Source organism: Gavialis gangeticus, unplaced genomic scaffold (assembly GCF_001723915.1).
Source record: "Gavialis gangeticus isolate Ggan-Ray unplaced genomic scaffold, GavGan_comp1, whole genome shotgun sequence".
Lineage (NCBI taxonomy): Eukaryota > Metazoa > Chordata > Crocodylia > Gavialidae > Gavialis > Gavialis gangeticus.
This window is the reverse complement of record NW_017729016.1, coordinates 12,177,044-12,188,565: the sequence shown is the minus strand read 5'-3', so window position 1 is coordinate 12,188,565 and position 11,522 is coordinate 12,177,044. Positions and strand designations below refer to the sequence as shown.

At 41.3% G+C, this 11,522-nt stretch overlaps 1 protein-coding gene across 1 annotated transcript; it reads left to right on the top strand.

Moving 5' to 3' along the window:
• Window positions 1–1,722: 1,722 nt before the first annotated feature.
• LOC109294572 (parvalbumin beta) lies at window positions 1,723–6,580 on the top strand. The gene is made up of 5 exons (XM_019513001.1): window positions 1,723–1,805; window positions 3,753–3,820; window positions 4,661–4,793; window positions 5,122–5,231; window positions 6,537–6,580. Exons 2-5 carry the CDS (start codon window positions 3,760–3,762, stop codon window positions 6,560–6,562), a joined length of 330 nt encoding a protein of 109 aa, XP_019368546.1. The 5' UTR covers window positions 1,723–1,805; window positions 3,753–3,759; the 3' UTR covers window positions 6,563–6,580.
• Window positions 6,581–11,522: the final 4,942 nt, after the last annotated feature.

The window sequence follows — 11,522 nt, the reverse complement described above, 5'->3', positions numbered from 1 at the left end:
TGGGGGGGAAGCAGACTAAAAACAATGGAATCCATGAACTTCAGTGTAATTCATTTGTCACCTTTCTGTCATTGGTAGGGGCCAGGGTCAGTCCAGATACCTAGGATTCTTCTTAAAATTACCAAAGAACCCCAAATCCTGCAAAGAAAGCTGGAAAACTAAATATATTCTCTTTATAGACAATCCTTCCTTCCCCCTCATGAATACTGACTATGTATAAATCAATGAAAATTATACTAAGGGGAAAGGAACAGAGTATGCATTGGGACCCCAATCAACCATGTCTTTATAATAAACTGTAATTAAAACACCTGCCCCTTCATAGCTTCAAAAGTAGTTCTTTGCCTCGGTTTCCCCATCAGCTGCTGTGAATATGTTGTGGACTAACCCCATTTTAATCCCCTTCATATCTTCCTTTCATGGCTGATGCACCTTGGCCATGATTTGTTGTCAGCAATTAGGAAATTCCTAGAGCACAGGAATGCACTTGGGTAGGACCATCTGCAGGCCTAAAGGCAAGTTTTTCCATGCCTTGCTGTTGTCTCTTAATGCAGTACAATCTCTCTGCTATTATATCCTACTGTACTGCTATCCCTTCTAATCACGGTGATATTTTTGCTGCCATTTTGCCACCTCTGGCTACAGTACCATACTTCTACTGTTGCTATGCCCCATCTCTGTGTTATTTCTGAACATGCTTACCTGTATGCCAGATATGAAGCTCCTGCCTCCTAACCAGCTGAACTACACATCTCATGAAGGAGAAGACAGATGATCCAATTGTTTCTGTGTTATTTAAAGAAAAAAACCCTGCACCACTACATGAAGCACCTTTGCAAAACAGCAGAGGGGAAAAACAAGCTAAGAGGATTAGGTACCTAAAAGAGATCAGAAAGCAGCTTATAAAACTGTAATGAAGCCCTCTGAAGTGAAGCAACTGAAAAATTCCTTTTTTCCACTATAAATGCAAAGATCTCTCACTCTGAGTATCAGGCTCTTCGGTCTAAAAGACTTCAGAGTAAATTAGGAGCCCTGCTCTTCACACATGCACACACAGCTAACCAGCAAACTGCTTCTGACTTTTGCAGAATGCTAAGGTTCTATCTGGGAACGTACCAAAGGGCCTACCCACTACATGAAAAGTACTTTTTGCTGCTCATATGGATTTGGCATAAAAGTAATTGACCTAGTTCAGCAAAAAATTCACTGTTTTTTAAAGTGACAGAAGTCCATGAGCTGATATGACTAGTATGCTTTCTGAACCAAAAACTACCCAGTACTTCAGGAAGATGGCAATTTTCCTTAAACTATTTAAATTACTACGTTTTTGCCAGGTCAGCAATTCAGATGCTATCCTATACATTATCTATACATAATACAAGTCATCATATTAAAACGTCTATTAAGGGCATCTCATTGGGCATTATTCCTGCTTCATTCCATTTGAGTCCTGGGATCAAGAGTATCAGATTGTTGTTTCTGGCCTAGATCATATGGAGAAGTTGATATTTTCTGCTTAAATCAGAAGAAATTTAATACGGCACAGGCCTTTTCACATATCTAGCCACTTATCTTGTTTCGTTTGCAAATATCATATGTATTCTCTTGAGATAAAAATAGTGTGAGATGATTAGTTAGGCAAGTTCATTCGACACCATTCCCCCTCCGTGACGCTGAAATCTAAAATCTGTATATGGTATACAACTTAAAGTATATATAAGCAAGCTCAGCCCTGGTGAAGACACACAGCAAGTGCTTTCCTTACAACTAGATTGCCTCCTTCTCCAGTCAAGAAGACCACAAAGGTAAGCTGATTAGATCCTCTCCTTTTGGAAAAAGAACAGCAAAAGGAAAATACTCCATAAGCTAAACGCATCTATTCAGGGTTTTTTTAATAATCTTGAACCCTCTTCCATTCTGCCAGACCTTTGCAATCTGGAGAAGAATGATCAGCAATCAGACTGGAGGGTGGGAAGGGGCACTAAAAATGCATTCCTCAAAAAACAATGGTATGCTTCAGGATTTTTTTTAATTTCCCTTCAATGTTTCCCCCATTTCTTTTTTTTTTACTGTCAGTAGGGAGAAGGAGGTGGATTGCTGAGCTCCCTATCAACCTGCCTATCTGGGCACTAAGAGTAGTCATAGCATTTGCTCCTTACAAGAAGTCACTGAGACAAATTTGCTTCTGGCATTATCTGAAGCAGCTCTGTTGAGTTAACTGGAGAGGTACCCATTGACCCTGGTGGCAGATTTGTCCCATTTTCTCTTTGCCCCCTCTGGAGAACCTGCAACCAGACCTAAATGGCTGTTAGTTTGTTTCCCCTCCACGTAAACCATATTGCATTGAAGCAACCACCTGACTACCTGATCAGCCCTCCAGATTGTGGGTAAATCATGACCTATGTGGAGGCACAGAGCCTAACTTATTAGTAACAAGATCTTTCCTCAAAACCATTTAGCCAGAAAGAGAAATAGAAGGAGAAATCTACTGTATTTTCTATACATATTCTATATGGGAAAGATTGATTATGCTGTTAAAACACCACAAAGAAATGCAGAAATCTGAATGCTATTCCTGGCTCTGCTACAGACACTCTCTGTAACCTTGTGAAAGTCACTTCTCTTTACCTCAGTTCCCCATCCACTAGCAATTCAAACCTATCTCACAGATGCTGCAAGTCTAACCTTTTAAGTAACTATGACATATTTTTAAATCCTCCATGGTGAATGTGCTAGAATAATGAATATATTAATCTTAAATTACATTCCTATGGATGAACAGCAGAGGCTGGGATTTAGGACCTCATAGTAGGTTTTTGTTAAACAACATATTCATTGGCCCGCTTTGACAAGAGCCTCTGGAGTCATCACAGCTTTGGTGGGAATAAGGGGGTCTTTTGTTGAAAACTGATATTTCATGAATAAGTCACTTTCTGTGTTTCCTCCCTCACCAATCATGGATTAATTTTAAGTCTTCAAAGCTTTGCTTTAAGAACATTCAAATTTACCACAATGCCTGCTTTTGGAAAACGAATCCAGTTAATTCTACTCTGCATTGAGCCAAAGGAGTCCAATGAAGAAGAGTTTCTTATAAAACTGCAAAAAGATTTAATCTTCTGTAGAATCACAAACACAACAGGCCAGATTGACTTCTGGTGTCATTCAGCTTACCTCCCTGGATCTAGATGCAAAGTGAATGTGCTCCTGTGCATTTAGAGTCTTTAAAAATTAAATTAGCATACAATATATGACCTCAAGGTTACCAGTATTTTTAAGAAGATTGCCTGATTTTAGGCATTATCTTGAATGCCATGCAAAAGTCATCTTGTGTTTAGCTTCAGGAATTACACCACGTATACATCTGTCTGCCAGTTTTAGACACTCTGCAGATGTATGTTTTTTGCTTATGCAATCCATTTTAATAATAATAACCCAACTTCCAGGAGAATCCTCAGACAAGTCATGCTTTTTTGGGTGCTAGACACCTTTGACTTGATGTCTCCTACTGCAGCCCAGGCATCCTATGTTACTAAGGGCCTCACCCTGTCATGTGGAATTCCTCACTCATTACTCGGCCTCAAGTGAAAGCACCTGCTGCAGACATCTGTTACTGTATGCTCCATTTACAATTAGATGAATAATGTATCCCCTATCATATACTGTCATACCAGCAAATTCAAACAGAGCATTTGCATGAAAGATGGAGAAGTTATTCTAATGATTGAATAGCTCACATTTAATTTATTTTACAGTCCAGCCATGGCCATCACTGACATCCTTTCTGCTAAGGATATTGAGGCTGCCCTTTCCAGCTGTCAGGGTAAGGAATGGTCCCTCACCAATGAGAAAATGTATATCATTTTTACATCTCCATATGACATGCCTATCATTTTCCCTGTAAGATCTCTTTGTTACTGCATTACAGCGTAGCCTCTGAATTCAAAAAGTCCTATGAGAAGTTCTTTTATGGGTACTGTCCTCAAACATGTGCAGCAACAGCTTAGAGCTGAAGGGCTACATTCTCAGCTGCTGTAAAATCCATGTAACCCCATAGACTTCCATACCACGATGTCAGTTTTAAACCCTTTAAGACCTTTTCCCCCTCTGTGTTGACTCTTTGTCTCACAACATGTCCAAAACAGAGCAAGGCACCCTGCCACTTCTGCAAAGTGATGATGAATTTCCGCACCTATGAAGACTTCCTCTGTGCAATCAGGGCCACCTATCTCTTAAGTTCCCCAAGGTGGTAAAAGACTCCGCATGAATTATATTTTTGGTGGAAATTTGCCTGAACAAAGGCTCAGTGGAAATAGAATAAGGGCTTCAGGATTTGGTCTATACATTTTATGCCAAAAAAGCATATTCTAAATATTTATTGTAACTGCGTGGGATGTACGTGGAAAAAAAAACCTCTGGCTTTGCAGAATGTACATTCTAACAGAAAAATTTTATGCTGGCTGCAAGTACATCCAGTCATAAGCTTACAGCAGCTGGAAAGGAAACCTACCTGTTGGATCATCTCTTGCATTTTGCCCCAGGGCACAAAAGGGCAGGAGTGAACAGGTGCAGCGAGCTGGAAGCCGGGGGTGGGTGCCTTAGAAATGTGTAGTTAAAACAGACGGAAGAGAAAGGGTTTAAATAACAGATGTCTTTCTTTCAGCTGCTGAGTCCTTTAACTACAAGTCATTTTTCTCCACGGTTGGCCTAAAAGGCAAGTCAGCTGACCAGGTAAAGAAAGTTTTTGGAATCCTTGACCAGGACAAAAGCGGCTTCATTGAGGAGGACGAGCTTCAGTAAGTGCAACTCAGCTGCTGTGTCTCCTTAGCAAGTATGGGTTTCAGAAGCTGCCACATCCTGACTGTTTCTGAAAGCCATCAAGCTTGTGAATTTCCATGTAAATACAAGATTAGGGAATTCCATATACATTAAAATTAGCCTTTATTTGTGGTTTGGTGGGGGCCCAGCTTTAAGTGAGAAAGACAGGCACCAAACTACCAAACCTATTCCAGAGAACAGACGGTGTCTGTACAGCACCCAGAATGACGCCCACAATCCTGACTGCAGCCTTGCAGTGTCTTTGTAAGTTAAATGCCAGAGAGTAACATCCCTGTCCTATTTCAGGCTGTTTCTAAAGAATTTCTCCTCAAGTGCCAGAGCTCTCACTGATGCTGAGACCAAGGCTTTCTTGGCAGCTGGTGATACTGATGGTGATGGCAAAATTGGAGTAGATGGTAAGATTTTCACAGTTTAATGTTTGTTTTCTTAAAAAAGGATATTTTGGGAATTGAAAGGAAATGTACAGGGCTGATACCTAAATGAAATAGTAGGGCCAGTTCCCCTCTGAAAACGGTTAGACATCAACAAAACTCCATTGACTTCAAGGGATTTATTCCTGAGAACTATGCAGTTGATTTCAGTGGGGACCTGGATCAGACACATAGACTCCTGGGGCCTGATTTTTCAGAGGTGCTGAGTACCATTTCTTCCCCTGGAGTCAGGTAAAGTTGTGGGTGAACAGCACTTCAGATCCCAAGTGGATGTGGAGCCTCTGCTTTTAGCACACTTCCACATAGATATTATCTGTCACTTCACATATCACAATCAAAGGACAGCTCATAAAATTCAGAGAATAAATTGGTAATGCAGAGTAGGACTGATTTTTTTTAAAGCTGCTGGAATTGCTGTGAAGCATCTAAAACAGCTCTCATTCAAAGCCTGCCCTGCTTTATTTTGTGCTAAGGAATTGTCTGATCAGTGCAAATTTTACTTTGTGGCACTTCCATGAGAAACTAAATCAAAACTCTTCAAAAATCCCGAGAGGGAAGATGTGGACTGGCTGGGCAATTTTTTTAGACTTCATAGGGATGAAAATAGGGCATCTTACATCATGTACTGGAGATGAAGTCACTGAAAACTGGGCTGTCTCAGCCAAACTAGGACAGGTGGCAACAACTCTAACAGAGACACAAGCTAATCTTAGCCAAAGTTAAGAAGGAGAGACACTGTTGCAGGAATGTGCTTTAGCAGCAGCTCCTGTAGCGTCTACTTATAAATCCCAAATAGGACATCATATTAAACAGAACTCAGGCCATAGAGGTTCTCACACTTCAACTATGTCACCGCTAAAATTCAGCACTTCGTTTGGGAAATACAAAACCAGGATTGAAAGCTGCAATCCTGTCCTAATCCACTTCCTTTCATCTTGGCTATTGCAGCACATTCAGCATGCGTGGTAAAATCCTCCAGCTGAAAACCCTCATGAAACGAGTTAAAGAGAATTCAGGTTCATCTCAGGATTTTCTAAGAATATAAATTTATGGAGCCATTTCTTACCTCAGCCCAGTATGTGCTTTACAGGGTGAAGATCTGTTACACCCACTATGTTCGGTTTAGCAGTGGCTTGCACAGTGTTAGAATAACTATGGAAGCTTCACTCTGTGATTAGAATTTGGGGACATTTTTCTTGATCCTTTCCAATGACCCTAAGAACCATTTTCATTTAGTTTTCTTTTCCTCTCATTTTCTTTCTCTGACAGAATTCCAGGCTCTGGTGAAGGCATAAATAGCACTAGACCAAAGGCAATAAAGGACTGACACTTCAAATTCCCTCCTCCAACGAGCACCTCACACTCAGCACGTATTTATACATTTTTATATCGTCTCAAGGCATTAGTACTATGCCTGTACATTAACTCCACATATGGGACTGCTAAGAGATCTTGCAATGCAGTGTTGTTTTCAGTGTAAAGCAGGCACTTTGTGATTTTCGACCACTCACAATGTTGAAGTTGTGGCTGGAAGAAGGAAACCATTATTAAAAAAAAGTTCTGAAAAAAATAAGTTGTCTTTTATTTTCTCTGCTCAGATTTTCTTTACCCCACTCCACACCGTCTCTTCACCATGTGCTTAGACACGCTTTTGATTATCTTAAACAATATGACATCTTTTAGGGCTTAATTGTCCTGATTTGGCTGACTTGTATTTCTGCTTAATACTCTGATCCTTGAGGAAAAGGAATGCTAACAAGGTAGCTAAAAATATTCAGTCCCAGCTCTGAGATTTAGAGAAGAAATTTAAGAGGAGTTGACACATAACTCATGGTCGGGAATAAATTCATGACTAATTAAAAAAAAATCAAGTAGTAAGCTACAGCACATATTGTCAGAAAGTATTTAAGACCTAAAATGTAACTCTTCCTTAGGAAGATTTATCATCTCTTATCTTCATATTAGCATTCCCTTGTGCAATGGGTCTGGGACAGGGGAGCAGGTTCAATGCCTAACTCTGCTATTGTCAAAAAGTATGATCCTGTACCACATTTCACGTGGATGGAACACAGGATCATGGCCTTTTTGTGAAGCCATGAGCAAGTTGCTTAAATAACACTTAATATCCCTAATATCCCATGTGCAAAACAGTGATGTTCACCCTTTCCCATTTTTGTAAAGCACAGTGATTGCTACAGATATAAAGGTGCTTAGGATCACTGCTCAATTCATTTATCTAGTGCCAACACATGTAAAAATAGTATTTTGTGTTACCCTGTTAAATAATGGCCATTATCCAATCATTTCTTATATTCTAATGAATACTAGATCATTTCTACAGTCCTTAGAAGGCTTGGAATTACTCATTCCTTTGATATGCTTCTTTACAAAAGCTTGTTGAAAACTCTTACTAATTAGCTTAGTCAACAGATCAAGGCTTTTGGTTAAATGTGAAGTTCAGCAGAAAGACTAGCTGTTTCTGCTTCCAGCTGCCTAGGCTGGAAATTTGCCACAAATATTTAACTAAACACTTTCTGATTTATCACAACTTGGTTCCAGGGCACAAGTACATTATGGCTTTAATACTCCACACTGAAACTGGATGATAACTGAAACATGCTATGGCAGCTGTTTGGAAGAGCTGCATAAACAAAACATGTTGGAACTTTTATGTAATGTTCAACACTGGCATTTCCATGCATTGCAAGCTGATTACGTGATGCGGAGTGTGGCTTCACTGACACCCAGGCATGTTACAGAGCTGTTCGGCAGATGTAAGACTGGGAATGCAGAAGAGGAATTCTTGCAATCAGTCTTGCTGATGTCTTGGCAGACTTATCATGAATATAAATCCTAATTCCATCCCCAATTCCTTTGATGTCAAATTTGGGTTCAAATTATAGCTGGGGCTAATTAGCAGACTGCAGTATTGCACATAGAGAAGAGATGCTTTTGGCTCTTTTTACCTCATTCATTAATCCATCAAAAGTAAGGAATACATCCAAATCTGCAGCAGTACCATAGTCACAAAACTTGACACAAATCCTCCACATAGTTAATCAGTACAAATTAACATCAGTGTTTTTTCACCCGCATAATGCACACATAACACCACTACTGACAGATCTAAGGCCTGATACAGCATTCCTTGCACACCTAGCATTCCCAATGGGTACACCGGGAATGCAGGAGACGGCACTGAACTCTCTGCATTTCAGAGGTGCTAAGCAACTCTAGCTCTCAGGGACTTCGGTGGGTATTAGGGGTGTTAAGCACCTCTGTAAATCAGGCAAATTGTATATCAGTTGCTATACCAGGTGAAGATTCCTGAGATGTAATTGGTTTCATGAAAACTCCACTTATGCAGTCATTTCTGATGAGATGACCTGTTGTATTTTCAACAACTCTGGGGAAATCCCATAGATGACAGGACACCTGCCTTACCTTCTGAATGGCTTCTTGAGCCCTTGTCAATATTTGCACCATGGCTTCCACAGTTTCCTTTCAAAAAGAATTACTTGCACTGGAACGAACTGCAGATGCCCTATATGGCTACCAGTAAGTGAGGATTAAATTCCCTGCAATGCAGACACACAAGTGTACAACGTAGGGAAACAGTAGCAAAACAATGAGCTAGAACCCAGAACATTCCTCCAGGCATGGACAGAAGAGCAGCTTCCTGTTGCAACTCACAGTGCTTTGCAGGAGGCACTATGAGTAGATTGACCCCCCAGACCCAACAGAAGTTCATTGCTGGGTCCCAGAGTTGGGGATTTCCCGCTGCTTGCTGGGAGCCTACAGTCCCATCTCTGTAGCATGCCACTCCCCCCCTACCCAAACTGTCACTGTTTTCAGAATGGGAGGGGGGAAAGGGAGCAGAGGGAGCTCATTCTCAGGGTTTCCCAGCTGACGCTGGAGGGTGGGATGGGTGGACTGGATCCCTCCCACCTTGGGAGGGGGAAGAGGGGGATCCAATCCATGCACACCACCCTCCAGCGCCGGCTGAAAAAAATCCCAGACCAAACTCCATCCGCTCCATTTCCTCCCTCCCATTCTGAAAACAGCAACAGGCTGGGAGCTCTGCAGACACAAGTTACAGAACGGGCTCAGTTTTGGAGTATGTTCATCTGACCCCTCATTCAATGAGAGTTTAGATTTTTGCAGGTTTGGGCCCTTTTAAAGCAGTCTGCAGCCATGCACTTCTGTTTGGTCATGGCTGTAGACCACTTTCTGGGGCCAGATCAGCTGAAAATTGTCACTTCTGTCAGGCCTTCACCCAGTAGTTAGAAGGCAAGGCAGCAGCAGAAGATGGATATTTCTATTTGATTCTGTCCTTAGGGGTCAGAGAAAGGGCCTTTAAGGACAGGGGTCAGAGGAAGGATGTAGTGACGGGATTAGGAACAGATGAGTAACCAAGGAAGACTTGTGTCCTGGCTATCTTTTGGCACTGAACTGGCCCATCAGAGCCACTGCAACAAAGGAGATAGTATATCAGCTGCCATTGCTTCTGAAGAGGTGACATGCAAGCCAATTCTCTTCTGTCCCAGTGCCAGTTCCAGCACCAATGGAAAGTCCCACTGGTTTGCATGGGGAAACCCTTCTTTCACTGTTGCACCAGCTTTCCCACTCTGTCCACTTTCAAAAGTGTTGCTTATCTTTTGCAATAAGGCACAATGCATTTCCCTTATAAAACATATTCCTATTGAAACATAACACACTACCTTAGTCCTGCAGGCCTTTCTCAGTCTGGGAAGTGTGAACATCAGCTCCTAAAAAGGGGAACTGGGAAGAAAGGAGAGGCCTATGTCTTCAAGACATTAAGTTAAGGACTGCAGGAAAACTTGTTTGAATGGAGCATATTCTAAAGCACAGTACCGCCATTTACTTAAACCATTTTTAGCATCCCTTTTCCCAATGGTATTTTAAAGTGCTTGTTTCACCAAACCAAAAAAGCTTCATTCACACCCTGCAGAAACTGCTGAAATCATGTTCCCAGCTTTGAAATGAAGTCATGCCTCTGGGTAGGAGCCTCTCCTGAGTCCTAAGTAAAGGAAATCAAGACCACCTCCTTTATGTTTTACCAAGTTAATAAAAAGTAAAGGGGGGCCCAAAATGGAGACAGCAGATCTGGTTTTAGAAGTACACAGATGCTCTGATCTATTTTAGTTATTTATATGGTCCCTTCTTATGCCAGTGTGTGAGCACCAATTATCATCCTTCACAGTACTTTTGTGAGCTAGGGAGTTGCTATCACCCTTTGCATACAGGTGGCAGAGGCAAAATTATACTTGCCCAAGCTCACACAGATAGTTTACAGTGGAATAGGGACTTCAACCCAGGGCTTCCAACTCCTAAACCTGTGCCCTTCCCACTGAACCATTCTTCTTCTCAGTTACAAAATGGGGGACAGCATTTTCAAACTCCCTAACATTCAGTGCAAGTCAAGGGCCAAACTCCCTTAAACTCCCTTAAAAATCCCAGTTTGGAGGCATTTGAAAACTTTAGATCCAGGATGATACTCCAGTACCTCCAAAGTTTGGGGCGTTTGTGTAAGGCTCGTCTCTAATAAGAACAGGTGAAAAATATCACTAAAGGGTTGTGTTGAGAAGGGCAAGAAAGAAAGAGAATCTCAAAATATTCATTATGTGCACACGGGCCTGCAAGGTCTCTCCCTGGCATCGGCAGCCAGCCCATATGGATCAGTTTCGATGCAACGGCACCGCAGAAGCCTGCTGTGTTGAGCTCTTCACATGAACAGACCGGGTTGAGGGCAGGGGGGGACAGAGGGTTGGATTTATTTCTTGGAATGAGTTACTGAAATAGATACATCTTGTCTGAATATTAGATCTCTAAACAGAGATATACCTTACAGAGCTGTTTTCATGCTTAGCCTGTTTATGTATTTTAAACATTTTAATAAACAGACCTGTGGGATCTGGACTAATTCAATGTTTCAAATTTTATAAAGCCTTCTGCATTTCTAATTCCAAATAATTTTATCAGCAAATGACCTAAGGTTGCCTTACAACACAGATCCTCAACCATGGTTTTTCAGTACCCAGGAGTGCCTTGAGATCCTTTTAAGGGTAACATGAAGTGCTGTACAATATTAGTACTGTTAGGTGTGCAAACACCCATATATGATTCACAAGATAACACCAGACAGTTCAAATAGGAATCCATGCTGTCAAAAACATTCTGATCTATTGTGGTCTTTCTTAGCTCTTTGCAACAGAGGAATTCCTTAAATAATTG